At 46.6% G+C, this 18,497-nt stretch overlaps 1 protein-coding gene across 9 annotated transcripts in view; it reads left to right on the top strand.

Annotated features, from left to right (window-relative positions):
• The window catches only part of WDR27 (WD repeat domain 27), a 304,525-nt gene that overhangs the window by 75,153 nt on the left and 210,875 nt on the right, over nucleotides 1–18,497 (top strand). For all 9 annotated transcript variants that reach the window (XM_078370488.1, XM_078370485.1, XM_078370484.1 and 6 more), the window contains exons 14-21: nucleotides 1,093–1,171; nucleotides 2,934–3,011; nucleotides 4,368–4,465; nucleotides 5,878–5,967; nucleotides 11,844–11,965; nucleotides 12,862–12,995; nucleotides 14,827–14,924; nucleotides 16,267–16,388. In XM_078370488.1, coding sequence (XP_078226614.1) covers nucleotides 1,093–1,171; nucleotides 2,934–3,011; nucleotides 4,368–4,465; nucleotides 5,878–5,967; nucleotides 11,844–11,965; nucleotides 12,862–12,995; nucleotides 14,827–14,924; nucleotides 16,267–16,388 — 821 coding nt within the window. The remainder of the gene's footprint in view (nucleotides 1–1,092; nucleotides 1,172–2,933; nucleotides 3,012–4,367; nucleotides 4,466–5,877; nucleotides 5,968–11,843; nucleotides 11,966–12,861; nucleotides 12,996–14,826; nucleotides 14,925–16,266; nucleotides 16,389–18,497) is intronic.

Below are 18,497 nucleotides of genomic sequence, written 5' to 3'. Positions count from 1 at the left end.
GGGCTGGAGTGCAGTGGCATGATCTCGGCTCACTACAACCTCCACCTCCTTGGGAGGCCGAAGCAGGGTTCAAGCCATTCTCTTGCTTTAGCCTAAGTAGCTGGGATTATAGGCGCCCACTACTATGCTCAGCTAATTTTTGTATTTTTAGTAGAGATGATATTTCACCATGTTGGCCAGGATGGTCTCGATCTCCTGACCTCATGATGCACCTGCCTCTGCCTCCCAAAGTGCTAGGATTCCAGGCATGAGTCCCCATGCCCAGCCAGGCCACTTGATTCTTAATGGGAATATAAATTAGGTTATCCGATATGAAATAGTACAAGAAACAGAACTGAATTTGTTTAAAAAAAGGAACTAGTTTTAGAATTACTCAGTATTATGCAAATATTTGTTTTTTTATAAAGCTCTTTTATAATATACAGACTATTCATATTGAACACCAATTATTAAATTTATGCAAAAATAAATAGTTCTGGCAAAACTATATTTCATCTGAAAACTTTTTTTTAATTTGTAAATATTTATGGTAAGTTCACGTGATGTCAGAGTGTTTGCCAACTGGTAGTCGTATGCAAAATGTAAAATAGGCTGGGCCAGGCGTAGTGGCTCATGCCTGGAATCCCAGCACTTTGGGAGGCCGAGGTGGGTGGATCATGAGGTCAAGAGTTCAAGACCATCTTGACCAACATGGTCAAAACCCCTCTCTACTAAAAATACAAAAAGTAACCAGTCATGGTGGTGTGTGCTGTGCCTGTAATCCCAGTTACTCAGGAGGCAGAGGCAGGAGAATCACTTGAAACTGGGAGGCAGAGGTTGCCGTGAGCCTAGATCGCACCACTGCACTCTAGCCTGGGCGACAGAATGAGACTCTGTCTTAAACAAAAAGCAGCTTGGGTTATTTTCTTATCCTTTCAAACCCTTGATTTAATCTTTTGCTGGTGATGGTTGATGTGGCTTCAGATACGAAACCTCTTAAATTTATAGTCAGAAACTCATTCTGTTTGTGTGAATATTTCTTTTTTGAAGAAACTCTGTTCTTCTCATGTCCATAATGAGATGCTAATTTTTGGTGTTATTACCTTTCTACAGCTAAACGGAACATCATGAAGGACCAATTCCTGGTTTTTCACAGTAAAATTAAGTCGTCTGGTTATGCGTCGGCACCACAGTGAGTTAACTTGTGTCAGTGAGACTCGGGAATGCACCTGTGTCACAGATACAGGACTTTAACACCAGTAGGGACACAGATACGTCCCTGCGGGTCACATTATGGAGAAAGGACATAGCAATATAAAGAGGAGTTAAAATGTGGTGGGTTGGACCCCAGCATGCCAGTCAGCAGCAGCTGCAGCACTCAGTGTGCACTGGGCCACGGGGCAGCCCTCCGAGTCCTTGTCCGGTAACGCGGTGGTCCCGTGGGGTGTGGGGCTGGGAGAGCATGATGATTCTCGAAACGGTTGTGGCCCCTCAAGGCCGGACACAGTGCTCTTCTCAGAACACAGCTTTGCTGTAACATCGGAGCAGATCACAGAGTGTATTTAAACCCTGAGTTAGCAAGGCTGCTCAGAGACAAGGAGAGACGAAGCGGCAGGATACTCTGAGAAACCACGGGAGGCCCTGACATTCCCCAGACCTTCTCAGGCCCATTCCTCAAAGGGAAAGCTGACTTTCCTTAAGAAAATGCAGACATATCCCCTCCTCCTACCTCACCTCGTGGCAGTGGCCAAAATGGCCCTATGACCTGGAGTCCTTGTCCTCAGAGCGCACGCTAGTCTCCCTGGTTGGCACTCACCTCTGCCAAGCTCTCCCTTCATGTGCCCCTGGCCACTCCCCCACCCTCCCCTCCCCCTGGCTCTGCTGTGCTCCAGGCAGAAATCCCAGGCCACTTTGTGTAAACTCATAGCCTCCTCTTGTCCAAGGGCTTTCCTGATGTGCTTGCTTGTTCTCTTTGGCTTGAACAATGGTGACTGTGCCTTACTTATTATCTGTTCTTTAAACCGCTGTGCCTTGGGCAGCACTCAGCACCCGAAATCCTCTCACAAGGCATTTCTGGAGGGAGGAGAGCTGGATGGAGGGATGAAAGATGGATGCATGCTTGCATGGATGGTGGGGATGGAGAGATGACAGATGGATGAGTGGGTAGATGGATGGAGGGGATGGATGGATGGAGAGGTGAGAGATGGATGAGTGGGGGATGGATGGAGAGGATAGATGGATGAAAGGTTGAGGGATGGGTGAGTGGTTACATGGATGGTAGGGATGGAGGGATGAGAGATGGATGAGTGGGGGATGAAGGGAGGATGGAGGGATACAGAGATGAGGGATGGATCTGGGTTGATAGATGGTGGGGATGGAGGGATGGAGGGATGAGAGATGGATGAGTGGATCGGTGGATGGTGGGGATGGAGGGATATAGAGATGAAAGATGGATGAGTGGGTCAATGAAGAGGGGATGAATGCATGGGTTGATGGATGGAGGGATGACTGAACGGATGGATGATGGTTGGGTGGAGTAATTCTCCAGTGTCATCGGCAGCTTTGTATGGATTCCCCAGGTCTGCCATATTAAGGCATGTTGTGAGTGTTGGGCTTTGTGTGGGAGCTGTGGGGGATGAGGGTTGTCAGACATTGGTGACCGAGTGCCAACCCGGGGCTTTGGACTTAACAGGAAAAGCCCAGCATCAGGTTCCTGTTATAGGATTTTAAAGGAGTCACAGGACAGTGTGTAGCAGGGTGATGTCTCTGGGCAGCCTGAGAGATGCAGGAGAGGAGGAGGTGACTTGAGGGCTGCAGGACAGGTGGGAGGGGCCTGAAAGCATTTATGCCGATGTCAGTATCTGTGTATGTAATTTCTGTCACTGTCAAACATAAATCTCTTAGGGACCTTAGAGCTCTCACTATCTGAGAGTGACAGAGTTTTCTTTCCGCAGCTTAACTATGTTTTCGCCAAAGACCAACATCAAGAGTGAGGGTAAAGGACCTTCAAGACACAGGAGCAGCTGCACATGGTGTGTGATCTAGTACACATCCAGGTTCATTTGAAATAGCCCAGACCCTTACAATACTTCAACTGGTTCCTTTCCAAACAGGTAGAAGACCTTACATGTGTGCATGTGTTTATGTACATATGTACACAGATATGTATATCTATATTATTTATGTAACTTTTTAGCCAAGTTTAATTCTTTCCTGTTAATTTTTCAGACATGCTGTGTTCTTACCACCTTAACACAATTTTGAAATATTAAAATTTTGTTAAAATTTAGTTTAGAAAATGTTGTAGCTGATGCTCACTGTGCCATTCCGGTGGATTGGATGAAAATGTTGGGGCCACTGTAGCACCAGGTGCCCATTTGGAGTGGCCATGGCCCACGCCACTGGGCGAGCACCTGTCCACGGGGCTGGCTCACACCGGCTGCGGCTGGCTGTGGGCATGTCCTGCAGACACCTGGGCCCCTTGTGACTGGACAGGCAGGCATCTGGGGCCTCTCCCAGTCCTGGATTTAAGATTACATTGTCCTAGAAGAGATATGGGCTACTGTACTTAAAGCCCATTTTAGTGTACGTGGGTCTACTTTGCAATCGCTGCATTACGGAGTGCCCGTGTTGACTGTGCCCCCGCTCACTGCACTTTTCTGCAGCCTGCTGCTGTCCCTGCTGTGTTCTGCTTGATACTATGCATGGGCTCTCTGCAAAATGCATCCGGCCTTATGCAGATGAAGCATGGTGTCACAGTTACATTCAACTCTGATTTTTTTGGTGATTTCTTTCTGTGAGGGCCCTGGTTTCCAGACAGAGCACAGTGTCTCTTCTGCGTTGACTCTTATGGACCTTCTGTTGAGAACTGCTGGGCAGCAATGATGGCGAGGCCTCCACATGCCCGTGCAGGGCTCAGGCATATACACAGAAGGCATTGGCGTGTACACGGAAGGTGTTAGTGTACATGGAGGACACTGGTGTGTACATGGAAGGCATTTGTAGATGATTTGAGTGATTGCCATTACACCACCACCCACAGCGGCACGAGACTAGAAAGTGAAATTCATTTTCTTAGTGAGAACCCGCATCCCCAAATCATCACAGTGCTCACATCAGTTTATATGAAACACAACAAACCCTTGCTGTTTTTTATGTAAAATATATGCCTTTTTTGGCGATGTGAAATGTAAGTCTATTTAAAAGAGTTATTTCATGGTTTTGAATGTAAGAGTCTAAATATACGCATTTATAGATAAATATTCAAGTTTACTGGAATACCATTATCCATGTAGATGGGGGAAGCCCACTTTGTTTCTTGGTTATATTTTACTTCTAATCTCACTTTGAATGTCTCCCGATTGTCGTTACTTCTGGCCTTCCCTCAGGGAGGCGTACGCCGTGGACTGCACTGTGCCTGCCAAGCCTGGCCCCCGGGTCACCGCAGCCCCCGCCCGCACACGCGTGTGCTGCATCCAGTACTCAGGTGCGCCACGTCCTGTGGGAGCTGGGTAGCATTTTGTTTGTGAGACTTTTATTCTGTCCACTGTAAACATTTTTCTATTGTATCATAAATTGTAAATATATTTGTAAAAACCTTGGATAACTTGAAGTTGCATGGGATGGTTTGTGTCTAGATTAAAACCAAGACTTCACTTGACTGTAGTGAGGGTGAGCTCTCCCCTGCGTTGGCATGGAGACATGCACTCACTCACTAGCACTGAATTTGCTGTTCTGTGGCCAGCTCCTCTGGGTTTTGCTCTCTGTGTATCTGACCCTTCCTACGGAAGCATTAAGGTGGGCCTGCTTTGGTAGGCAGAGAAGCTAGCAGAACAGTTGCCAGTTCCCTGTGGAGACGCGGCCTCTGCTCATGGATGGGCTGGAGGCGCCAGGCTAGGAATGGGCATGAATGGCATTACACAGGCTGTACACAGTGTCCCTTCCTTGCCAGACCCTCAGCCGGGCCTTTTCCTGCAGGGCTGAGTGTGTCTTGGCTTCTGTGAGAGTCACCCTGTTCTCATGTGTGTCTTGATAATGCCGTCACCAGACTTCCAATGGACCTCGGCATTTTTTTTCTAAATAACGTTTGAAAGAAGGGAGGAGCAGCTTGTGAGAGTGCCCTTGGCCTCAGCTAGATAGTTGCACCACTTGGATGCTTCTCAGAAGCGAGATTGACTTGCAGGCGAGCTGTGCCCTTGCCTGGGTCTGGACAGAAAGTCCTGTCTGAGCTGGTGCCTTGTCCCCCCTTCACACCACCTGTCCAGAGGGTTGAGTCGCCTAAGGGTTACCATTTACCATTCTGCTAAATTCCCTTTATTTTATTATATAATTGTAGCCACAGAAGTTTTAAAATCATTTTTGGAAATTAGATATGTAGTATTACCAATAAAGTCCGTTTGATCTCTGATAGACCAGAACATTCCTTCAGTGTTATCGGCCCTCAAGTTTGAATATTGTGGGTGACATCTGTCATTTGTTTCTACCCTGTTTTTGGAAATTGTTTCAACATAGCTGCTTAGCTGAATGTGCCTCTGGACAGTCCAGTGATTTGAGGCAGGCCCCGGCACCATGTTCCAGGGGCCATCCTGTCCTGGGTACAGCACCTTTTGGGTGCAGCCCTTCCTGTTCACAACCTTGTACGTCAGCCTCCCTCTCTCATCTTTCTGTTCCTCTTCTGTTGAGGGAGGCTGATGACAATGACAAAGCTGTGCCTTACAAGGCTGTCGGGGAGAGGACTTGAGAAAGGGTGGGCGTGGGCTGGCGCCTGCAGACCCCATGCTAATGTTCGCGTGTGTTTCAGAACCAAGTTTATGAGAAGTTGTACATCTTGCCTGTGGTTAGTGTGGCTCCTACGAATTAGGCTTTTCTAAGAGGGCTTTGCTTTTGTCTTTCTAACAGGAGATGGGCAGTGGCTGGCCTGTGGGTTGGCCAACCGTCTGTGTCTGGTTTTTGATGCCAGCCTGACTGGGACACCTGCTGTGTTTTCAGGTAAAACGTGTCTTAATTTCAGTCAGTATGAATGTAAGGGTGGGTCCCACTTAGGTCCGGGTTGTCAGTTGCTAAACGACAGTTTTGTTTCCTTTGTCTGAACTGGATTCACTGGCTCTTAAGCCGTTCAGGGTAGACGTAACTCATGAGAACAACGTGGCAGCCCTTTTGTGACTGGTGCCCTGGAGGCCAAGAGCTGATCATCTGTGGAGGTTTAGGGGAGGGAGTGGAGTTGAATCCTAAATAATTGAAATATATTTAATTCATATAATCAAAACGCATAAGATTGAAATATGTTTTGAAATTTAGTAGGGTTTGTACATAGACTTTTTAATAAACATAATAAAGCAAACAATTTTTTTTTTTTTTTTTTTTTGAGATGGAGTTTCACTCTTGTTACCCAGGCTGGAGTGCAATGGCGTGATCTCAGCTCACCGCAACCTCCGCCTCCTGGGTTCAGGCAATTCTCCTGCCTCAGCCTCCCGAGTAGCTGGGATTACAGGCACGCGCCACCATGCCCAGCTAATTTTTTTGCATTTTTTAGTAGAGATGGGGTTTCACCATGTTGACCAGGATGGTCTCGATCTGTTGACCTTGTGATCCACCTGCCTCGGCCTCCCAAAGTGCTAGGATTACAGGCCAATATTTCTTTTTTTAAAAAACGTAGATCTGAGAGCAACAGTGTTAAAATTATGACCACGTCAACCCATAACTGGGGCATATATTTGATTTCTAATTCTAGTTCCATGAAACCTGACAGCTCTTCATCTGGGCCCTGATACTGCTTGCATCAGAACTTACACTTGGTAGATATTTTAACAAAAGCACAGAAACAAGAAAAAGTATTTCACTAGTCCTTCTGTCTTTAGACAGGTTGAGAATCTCTAATCCAAAATCCTGAAATCCAAATACTCCCACATCCCGAACTCTTTGAGTGCCAACATGATGCCAAGGAAATGCTCACTGAAGCATCTCAGATTTCGGAGTTTTGGATTAGGGTTGCTTAACTGCCATGATGTGAATATTCCAAAATCCAAAAAAAATGGGAAATCCAAAACACCTCTAGTCCCAAACATTGCAAATATGGGACACTCAGCCTGTCATGTAACCACTCCAAGGGCAGTCGTTAGGAAATGCGGAGGTGGGGACCGATGGTGCTGAGGGGGACAGAGGCAGTGGGGGCCGGGCCTGGGCAAGGCCACACCTGGGAGCAGACAACCAGTGACTACGACTCACTAACCCCCAGGGTGAGGTTTGGGAGGCCCCCAAAGGCAGGCAGAGCCAGACTTGGCTCCTGCATGAGCAAAGCTGCTGCCCCTGCATGGTCTGGCCTGGATGCCACCCTCTCCCTTCAAGCACCTTTGTTCCTGATCCCACCCCGTGTTTATCCTGCGTGGCCTGTGTAGAGCATGGTTCTCCCATCATGGCCTGGATGCCACCTCTCCCTTCCAGCACCCTTGTTCCTGATCCCACCCCGTGTCTACCCTGCGTGGCCTGTGTAGAGCATGGTTCTCCTGTCATGGCCTGGATGCCACCCTCGCCCTTCCAGCACCCTTTATCCTGATCCCACCCCATGTCTACCCTGCGTGGCCTGTGTAGAGCATGGTTCTCTCATCATGTCCTGGATGCCACCCTCACCCTAGAAGCCCCTTGCTCCTGGTCCAGTGTCTATCCTGCATGGTCTGTGCAGAGCATTGTTCTCCCATTCTCTCATCATGTCCTGGATGCCACCCTCGCCTTTCAAGCCCCCTTGTTCCTGGTCCCAGCTGGCATCTATCCCTGCATGGTCTGTGTAGTGTGTTGTTCCCCCTCGTGGCCATCCTCTCCCTTTGAGCCCCTTGCTCCTGATCTCACCCGTGTCTATCCTGCATGGCCTGTGCAGAGCGTGGGTCTCCCGTTGTGGCCTGAATGCCACCCTTGCCCTTCAAGCCCTCTTGCTGGTCCCACCTGACATCCTTCGAGCACCCTTGCTCCTGCTCCCGCCCCACGTCTATCCTGCAGCCTCAGAGCCTCCACCATGCACCCCGGAACCCTGAGCCAGCTTCTTTCGTGGCTAAATGGTTGGTATGAGTGGTTATTCTGTTGATTGTGGATATTTCTCCACTATTTTATTGTTGGAAAAGGGGCTTTTCCCTGAACTAAAATGCAGTGGGTTTTCAAACTCGTCTTGACAAAAACTTGCTCTGTTTCTGTGGGGGGGAAGGGTCCTGCACAAGCAACGTTGTTTCACTTTGAGTGTGTAATGTTTAATAGTGACATCACTCAGCTTTGAAAGTGTGACTAGTCTCTCAGCACTTGCTGAGACACAGGAAAACGAGTGTCTTTATTTCCATTATGATCTGGGACAAATACGTATAAATTCAAATGCCCTCCTGGAGAGTTCGGGGTCTCTGAGTGTACAGTCAGGTAATGCAGCCCAGCCTGAAAGCCACTGAGAGCAATCGTATTTAATTTAAGAAAGGAGTTACGTGTTTCTGCTTTAGATTTTAGAAGGTTTCCTATCAAAAATTGTGTCAATTACAAAGACAGGTACTCCAGTCCCATGCCTTCCTTCGAACACGTGCCTGGCACAGAGTAGGTTGTCTGCGATGCCGGATGGCAGGTTCTGAGCGCAGGGGAGCTGCGTTGTCTGCCACGTGCCCGGGAGTCGGTGGTGATCACTGTGAAGTTCCGGGGTCAGACGTTTCAGAAGATTATATCTAGAATTCCGTGATAGTTGTGGAATTGTTTCTAACAGGAATCTTTGTCCACGTATGAGTGAAGGCCTCCGTCTCTCCTTCTCCTAGCCTCTCGGTAGGCTCAAGCTGCACCGACTGGCTTGTGTTCCACTCCTCTGAGCAGGGACTGCACACATCACCTTCTGTGCCGCTCATGTCCCCACACCCCTGTCTGCTGCCCCCAAGCAGGGCCTGTGTCCAGAGGAGGTCTAAAACCCTGACCTTGGCTGGGCTCAGTGGCCCACGCCTGTAATCCTAGTGCTTTGGGAGGCTGAGGTGGGTGGATCACCTGAGGTCAGGAGTTTGAGACCAGCTTGGCCAACGTGGCGAAACCCCTTCTCTACTAAAAAATACAAAAATTAGCTGGGTGTAGTGGTGGGCACCTGGAATCCCAGCTATTTGGGAGGCTGAAGCAGGAGAATCACTTGAACCCAGGAGGCAGAGGTTGCAGTGAACCGAGATTGCGCCATTGCACTCCAGCCTGGGTAACAGAGCAAAACTCCATCTCACAAAAAAAAACCAAAAAAATAACCCTGACCTGGACAGGATTTTAGAATTGTTTTCACTCTATTTCTGAAGCTCCTCATCTCATCCCACACACTGCAGGGGAACCGATCAGGTGAAAAGGAAGAGAGTCCTTCTGTGCAGTGAGGAAACTTAGGGGAGATTGGAAGAGGCACCGTGTGGGGCCCCCCATGGGCCCATTGTTTCGTGGGGTTGGCTCCAGAGGGCCCAGCCTTCCTTGCAGTGATTTGTCTTGGATGCACCCTGCGGCCAAAGGGCTTCTCACCTGTGTCTGGGCTGGAGCTTGGGAGAGGAGGGGGACTCCCCCTGTTGGCAGGTTCTTAGGAATCTCCCTGGTTTCCATCCTGGGAGTGGGAGGTCCGTCCCTGACACTAGAGATGAAGGACAGGCCAACTTGTCAGGGCTGGGCCGAAGGCGTCGTTGTGCAGTCCCTGCATTGCCGGTGCCTCTGCTGGCCTTGGTGGCATAGTTGGCCACGAGGTGCCCAGCAAACACTGTGCTCATAGGAGGAAGTAGGAAGGACTGGAGAAACACATTCACAGTCTCACTAAGAAGGAAGAACGTGGGTGGTAGCCGTAGCTTCACCCTCTCTCCTGTGCGACCTCACGCGGCCTCTGTGCAGCCTGTGGGCCAGGCGGGGGAGGCTGGTCTGAGTCTGATATTGGAAGAGGGTGGCCACATGGCTGGTAATGAAGTGACTTCTGAGGTCAGTGCCTGGGCGGATGCGTCAGGCCCCTGCCACTGGGAGCATGCCCTGACGGCCCAGGATGCCTGCACTGGGTCCTGCAGCAGGTGTCTGTCAACCTGTGATATTCTCGGGATGGCACAGAGCTGCGGATGCCACTGGTGTTCAGTACCAGCGGCATGGGTGGCGTCTAAATGGCAGTCATGAATCGCGACTTTCCTTTGAGTCTCGCAGCTGCTGTTAGCTGAGCAGCGGTGAGCAATGTTTGCAGCTTTCCTTAACTGGCCTTGGTACTTCTGCCGAAACTGCCAGAACTCTACACGTGAGGGCAGCAAAGCTACTTCCCATTTTTCTGTGCTGTGAACTTCAGCCCTGGGTTTCCTGGGGTCCTGCTGCAGAACTGAGTTACATTCTTAAGCCTTTCCTGCTTTTCCCATCGCTTTCAACTTGGTGCCCTGACAGATAGGACGTAGCGAGATTACAGTTCTTTGTCTAGTCTGTGAATTATCATGTGAGATGCACATGCTGAGGCCCGTGGGATGGGGCCTCATGCTCCGTGGGGAGATCTCAGCTATGACAAGAATTTGCCTGGAAGCTGTGGTTACCCATCCCCTGTGATTTTAACACAGAATGCTTATCTGTGCAGGTGAAATGGGGTCGTTGAGCAGGTCTGCGGTCATTTGTTGTCAGTCTTCTCCCTGTTACCCCAGCTTGAGTGCTCCGGGGTCAGAGGCTGCTGGGCTGGGCTCCACCTCTCCTTGCCCTCACCTCCTCAGCTTCTCCCTGTTACCCCAGCTTGAGTGCTCGTCAGAGGCTGCCGGGCTGGGCTCCACCTCTCCTTGCCCTCACCTCCTCAGCTCCTCCCTGTTATCCCAGCTTGAGTGCTCCGGGGTCAGAGGCTGCCGGGCTGGGCTCCACCTCTCCTTGCCCTCACCTCCTCAGCTCCTCCCCTCTCTCCCTGCTCACCAGGACACACACCTGGCTTTCTGCTCCAGGGCCAACCTCTGAGAAGACGCCCATCCCTGGTCATCTTAGCTTTCTCTTTTCCTCTGTGTCCGCTGCTTCTTAGAGCCATCAGGTGATGGCAGCTGAGACTGTTTTAAGACACCACCTGGCCTGATGGCCGTTCTAGTAGTTATGAGGCAAGACAGGTCCAGAAAGTAGTTAGGCTGGGAGTAGGATGAGGCGGGGACCGGACAGAAGAGCTCTTATGGGTATGTGAAATAAACACTGTTAACCTCATAGCCTACCTTAGTTTAATATCAGAGTGGCACACACTGCCAGTATTCAGATGCCTGAAGACCAGCACTGGCACGCTCACAAATCAGCATCAAAACAGCCATTCTGAGTTTAGGCAAAACTTTTCAAATCTGTCACAACAAATGATTGACTTATATGTGTGTGCTCAATGATTTTTTTAAACTTTTCTTCAGTGTTGATAGCAGTTATTTAAAATACTGATACATTGTCATGGAGTCCATAGATTTCTCTACTGTAGTTCATAACACTAGATGTTACCATGTTCTTCTCTGAAAACATACACCCACAGGTGCACACACATGTTGAACATCGTAGTTTAAGAAATGTGAGGTTTTACACTGCCTGGCTGAGGCAGTCAATCATACCCCAAACCTCAGCACCACGCTCTATATGCTCGTAACAAACATGCACCTGCACCTCCTGAATCTAAAATAAAAGTTGAAGAAATGAAGCCTGAGGCTTTAGAGCAACCACCTTCAGAAGCCTCACTGAGCCTCTGCTGAAGGGCAACAGTGCACCCGGCCTCAGGCTCCGCAGCCTCAGTGGGGCGAGGAGAAGCCTCATGGTGTGGCTGATGACTTGAAAAACGCTGTTCAAGTTGTGTTGTATGAAAGCACCAGGTAAGCAGCACTCAGTCAAAACTGATTTTAAGAATAGAAACAGTAACCCTCTCTGATCATTCCTGTTAGGTCACGACGGGGCAGTTAACACAGTCTGCTGGAGCCATGACCAGAGGTGGCTGCTCTCCACAGCCCAGGACCGGACCCTGCGGGTGTGGTCGGCGCGTAGGACAGAGCTCGCACCGCTTCTGGTAATGGATGGTCACATCTGCCACGGGCTGTCATTTCCAAAGGAGCAGCCCTCAGCTGAGAGCTTCTGTTTTACCTGAATAGGAGATGAGGAAAGGGACATAAACCAAGAGTTGCTTTAATGGAATAAAAGTTACTGATTAATTAGTTTCTTAAATGTGTGTCTACATGTATATATCCACACACATGCAACAGGCACACGTGCATATGGTACACAGGTACATACTTACATACTGGCCACACGCATGCTTAATTAATACGGTTAAATCTATCCTTATGTTTTTTATGGGCTGCAAATGCCAAATGATTAACACTGAAATATTTGAATGATTTTAAATATTGATTCAATGTGATTTTATAGTCAAGACAGTAATAATGGCCAAAGGCTATTACGTAGGGGAAGTATATTTTGGGAAGAAAAGTGACATGATGATGAACTTATGGGAGATCATTTGAAAGCAGAACAGGAAAGGAGAGACAGGAAGATATAACCTTAGGACTAGGACAGGGAAAGAACAGGAAACGGTAGGAAACTCATCTTCAAATCATCAAATATGAGCGGGTGACTTGTAAAGAACATAACATAAACGCAGTCCAATTTTCAAAGATGTTGGCATTTATTTTCTATGGGTCTTTTATAGAAAGGGGATTGAATATGAGACAGACAAGAAAGGAAGGGCTGGAGTTCAAAACATTCATTACAGTAAAATTTTAATTTTATAATGCCTTTCAGAAGGAGTAGGAGGAAACAAAAATTGTAGATTGGGTCTAACAAATATATGTACACATTTAGAATAAATAGATGTTGGGTTTTAAAAAGAAAAAATTTTGTGTTTAGAGCAAAGGTGTTTTTGTTGACATTTATTCTATTGACAATAATTACTGATTTGCATTACAGGACAAAGACATGTTTTCTAAACCAATACAGTCTGCACAGTTTTATTACATAGATGCCTTTATATTGTTATCTTCTGGCCCTGAATTTCAGCTACTGAAGTATCACATTGACACTTGCAAAGATGAGATTAAGAGGTAGGCAGCCCTCCTCTCTGCATTATTTTTAGGTCAGAGGAAGCCGTTTCAATAATGTGGTGTTAAAAAAGGTATTTACCTTTTAAAATGTCACCCCAAATTTAATAATAACCTCCTATTACCAAACTGCTGATGAGAGCTGAAGAATCCAGATCCTACGCATGTTAAATCTTCCTTTGTGTTACTGTGTGTGGGGCCTTTGGAATGACAGAAGGTGAGAATTTGGGGGATTGGAGAAACTGAACAATCGTCTTGGCCTGCAGCATATTGAAGTGATGTCATATGGGACAAATACTATCGATAATAAAGTTAAATTATGAACTGTTTCAAATATATACATATATATGGGGAATAATACGCATCTTCTTAGCTACACCTAGCTTGGACAAGTATTAACATTTTTATTATTTATTTATTTATTTTAGATGGAGTCTCGCTCTGTCACCCAGGCTGGAGTGCAGTGGCACACTCTTGGCTCACTGCAACCTCCGCTTCCTGGGTTCAAGTGATTCTCCTGCCTCAGCCTCCTGAGTAGCTGTGACTAAAGGGGCATGCCACCAGGCCTGGCTAATTTTTTGTATTTTTAGTAGAGATGGGGTTTCACCATGTTAGCCAGGATGGTCTTGATCTCCTGACCTTGTGATCCACCCACCTTCGCCTCAAAAGTGCTGGGATTACAGGCGTAAGCCGTCATGCTTGGCCAGTATTAACATTTTACTATCTTTGTTTTCCAGATTTTTTTTTAAGAATAAAATATTACAGAGGGAATTAGGAACCTGTCTCCCAGTCCTGTCCTCTTCCCTTTTTCCTCCTTTTGAGATTGTTATATTGGCTTCCTGGCTGTAGTTTTATATTTTTGCTGTATCTCTAGGTATTCACATCATTTTCTTTTTTTGAGGCTTTGAGTGTAATATAATCACACTTCTCTTAATCAAAGTTACATTTCTGAGATGTGTGACTTTGGTTTGTTAATTGGGGTGGATGCCCTGCGGTTGGGAGGAGCCTGAGTCTGCCTGCTTCTCTCATGGAGGGACTTTGGGTTGGGACGTGCAAAGGGTTGGTTCTTCTATCAATAGATGGGCTTGCAAGGAATCCCTGATCTCCATGAGAGTGTCCCCACTCTCTCTGTCCCGTATCACAGCATCCCGGAGTGACTTCTGGCCTGTTCTGGGGGGCAGGGGGTGGCATGTAGGGAAGGGCTCCAGGACTCAGTGGCCCTTCTCTCAGCCTTCTCTTCAGAGATGCCCGGGCCTTTCAGTCGTAAAGTTTATTTTTACTTATCGGGAGGGAGTTTCACAAGTCAGCTCACCTCCCAGTGTGCCTGTCTCAGCAGGCACAGCCCTTTGCCTCTGAGAGTTAGCGGTTTCTCTTCTTGATCCTGCCTCCTCCTCGTTCTGATCTTGTGGGACTTTCTCTTAGAAATCACTTGGCAGCCACTCCAGGTGGGTGTTGGAAGGTAGAGGAGCTGAGGCATTTGCTCAGTTACATGTGGGAGGTAGGTAGGATTTTCTAAGTATGCAATGAAATACCCTATAGAAAAAACCAGGGCGTTTGACCACAGACTGAAGGAGGAGAGGGTGGCAGATCTTTTATATCTCAAAAATTACCACAAATAATTAGATGTTAATGGAAAACCAGTTTTTTTTTTTCTAAAGAAAAATTAAGGTCACCAATTCACTTTTTCCATCAGTATTATAAAATGTGACTTCTTAAGTGATATGAAAACTTTCTTTTCATGTTTAATGTTTCTAAAGATAAGATATTTCTCTTTAAAACATTGTTGTAGGGGAAGGAAAGCAAAAAGATTGGTCATCTTGATTTTCTCTTCCAGATATAAACAGAGGAGCAAATCCAAGCTGGTGTGCAGGCTCTCCTTGACGGACGCAGGAGACGTGACCTGTTTATCAGCAGTAAACGACTTTTATTCCCGTGTCCTTTCTCCCAGATCCTGTTGGGTTTTATGCCCGAGTGTTGTTCCTCTGGCAGAGGCATGTGCTGAGCGTCTCATGAGTGTCAACATCATGCAGGGCTCTGGGAATGCAGGGACCCTCCTCATGAGCCCACCGTCTTCGTGTTAATTGTACATGTAATAATTTCAATGTTGAGAAGGGCCTCACAGGAAACAGAAACCTGAGTGCCACGCAGCTCATGCCATCCTGCAGGTGGGCTGACCCTGCACTTCTGGTGTAGACAGTGTTGACTAATGTGTGTCATTTGGTCATTCTATACCATCTGCAGAACTGGCAAAAATCATAGCGGTTGCCATTCAAAATAATATGAAATGGAATTCAAAACTTCAATATTTGAGATTTTTACGGCGAACATCATTCCTTTTAATTTTAAAAGTTGATTTTAATTTAGGGAAAAGTTCCTGATCTTTAGGAATTCATTGTATAAAGTTTTAATTTACTCAAAGTTAGATCTAAGTTGAACTCTATTGGCAGGTTTTATAGTTGAATTAAAATAAAGTGTTAGGAGGTTGTAGTATGTTTTAGTTAGAAATGCAGTAATTCATGCTAGAATAGGTGCTAAAATGCCTAGCAGAAATAAGAAATATGTCATTAGGATTATTGCAGCCTAAATGATGTTTTCTGGAATACAAGGGTACTAGCGTTGAGAATGATCCAGCGCTAACAGCAGCCTTCGGGTCTCTTGACTCCAGTGCACCTGTATTCCCACCAGATAGATAGACTCATGACTGCAGCATCCAGGGCTGAGCATGAAGCTTGTGGGGTGTCGGTGCTCACAGGAGTCCTCAATGTGAAAGTGCTCCTTTTATGTCAAGTTGATGAAGCACATCATGGCCACCTGCCAACATGGCACTGTCGGGGTTGTGTGCTCCCACCATAAAGCCTGCCCCAGGGACTGTCGTCCACTCTGTGGGTCTGTCTAATCTTAGTTCAGTCCTTTCTTCTGAGCACAATATCTATATATTCCATTATTTGACATCTGATTTAGGTGTTTCATGAACATCTTAAACACCACATATCTAAAACTGGAACTCCCACCTCAAAATAGGCACTGTGGTGCTCTCCCTTTTCCTAAGCAGCCCCTCCATCACTGCCCACCTGCTCTTGCCAATGCCTGAGGCCAGATGGGGTGGAGATGGACGGAGCTCAGGACTCTTCCAGTGGAACTTGAGAAATTCTTAACTAGTCGTCCCTTCATGAGTCTTCTAATATTCCAAAGTTTTTATTAGTAAAAGAGAGGGAACTGTCCCTTCCCTGTGGGTAAGAGTGTTGAGAAGAGCTCCTTAACTGGATCAATGCAGACATCGTACTCACAGCTGGCCGGAACAGGACCGTGGAAGTCTTTGATCTCAACGCCGGCTGCAGTGCAGCCGTGATAGCGGAAGCCCACTCGCGGCCTGTCCATCAAATCTGCCAGAATAAAGTGAGTAAGTTTTCGGATAATAGATATCATCTGTAAAACTCTGTGCTTAAAGTGTTTAACAGATACAAATGTATGATGCCATTTTATAAGCGCTTGCTACCAAATTGTTAATTTTTATTGCTCATTCAATTCTGATGTTTGACCTTAGTAGATATTTTACTATCATGTGGAATGTTAAGTTTTGTACTTTTGTGTTTGACTATTTTTGGGCCGATACTAAGATTTTACTAGTAAAGCATTCTCACATAAAACTTCATAGGGTTGCATATTTTAAGCAACAGTGGGATTGCATGGTAGACACACAGGTGCTATGGACTGTGGGGCAGCCTTGCCAAATCAATAGCTTTTTTTTTTTTTTTTTTTAACGTGGAGGCTGTTGGATATACTCAGTCCATTTTGGCAGAGACAAAGTTTAGAAATATCCGCAGTGGTGGGTTAAAGGGTTGGCATTACGGGAGAGACGTTTGATGAGTTTGTTGTCTGGTACCTGCATGGTTCAAAAGACACTTGGGTACCTAAGAGGGTGTCTAAGTCTTGGGAGGAAAACTGTACTTCCTAGGACTAAAACTGCAATTTTGGTTTTTGATATGCGTGGAAAGGTTTTCCAAGTCAAGGATTCAGGGTATCATTTTGCTAAGTGAAGTGCTGGTATGTTGGTTAAAGAGACTTTGTTATCCACAGTTTAACACATTTTGAGTCTTTAAATTTCTGTTTAATAGGACAGGTATGGCCTGATTATCTATAAAGTTTTTTAATCAGTTCAAATGGGAAAGAGCAAAGATTCTGGGCTGTTAACTTAAATTACATTGAAGCAGATTTGTTCCTGTGCCTCTTCTGCGTAAAGGGGAGATGGAGGTGTTGGGGCCACAGGAAGACATTTACAGGTGCAGCATGAAAGACTCCTGGATTCAGAGGCTCTGTGTCCAGGAAGACAGTCTCCACACATGTCTGTCTGGACAGCTCTTCAGAGAGGCAGATCTGGGACTTGGCAGTATGGGGTAGTCAGAGCTTAGCAGGCCAGGAAGATGCCTGCCGGGGGAGGCTGCCTGCTGAGGAGAAGCCAACCTCTGTGCCCTCCCTGTGGGTCAACCTTGGTCAGAGAAGGGAAGATTTAAAGGCTCTGATAGGCGTCTTTATCTTGCCTTCCTTTTTTTTTCTTTTTATTGCATTTTAAGTTTTTGGGTACATGTGCAGGACATGCAAGATAGTTACATAGGTACACACATGGCAGTGTGATCTGCTGTCTTCCTCCCCTTCACCCACATCTGGCATTTCTCCCCATGCTATCCCTCCCCAGCTCTGCCCTGCCTCCCCCGCTGTCCCTTCCCTATTCCCCCCAATAGACCCCAGTGTGTAGTGCTCCCCTCCCTGTGTCCATGTGTTCTCACTGTTCATCACCCGCCTATGAGTGAGAACATGCGGTATTTCATTTTCTGTTCTTGTGTCAGTTTGCTGAGAATGATATTCTCCAGATTCATTCATGTCCCTACAAAGGACACGAACTCATCGTTTTTGATTGCTGCATAATATTCCGTGGTGTATATGTGCCACATTTTCCCAATGCAGTCTATTATCGATGAGCATTTGGGTTGGTTCCAGGTCTTTGCTATTGTAAACAGTGCTGCAGTGAACATTCATGTGCATGTGTCCTTATAGTAGAACGATTTATAGTCCTTTGGATATATACCCAGAAATGGGATTGCTGGGTCAAATGGAATTTCTATTTCTAAGGCCTTGAGGAATCGCCACACTGTCTTCCACAATGGTTGAACTAATTTACGCTCCTACCAGCGGTGTAAAAGCATTCCTATTTCTCCACATCCTCTCCAGCATCTGTTGTCTCCAGATTTTTTTAATGATCGCTATTCTAACTGGCATGAGATGGTATCTCAATGTAGTTTTGATTTGCATTTGTCTAATGACCAGTGATGATGAGCATTTTTTTCATATGTTTGTTGGCCTCATGTATGTCTTCTTTTGTAAAGTGTCTGTTCATATCCTTCGCCTATTTTTGAATGGGCTTGTTTGTTTTTTTCTTGTAAATCTGTTTGAGTGCTTTGTAAATTCTGGATATCAGCCCTTTGTCAGATGGGTAAACTGCAAAAATTT

This window comes from Callithrix jacchus, chromosome 4 (genome assembly GCF_049354715.1).
Source record: "Callithrix jacchus isolate 240 chromosome 4, calJac240_pri, whole genome shotgun sequence".
Classification (NCBI taxonomy): domain Eukaryota; kingdom Metazoa; phylum Chordata; class Mammalia; order Primates; family Cebidae; genus Callithrix; species Callithrix jacchus.
The sequence above is the reverse complement of the archived record's forward strand: the minus strand, read 5'-3'. Positions and strand labels throughout refer to the sequence as shown.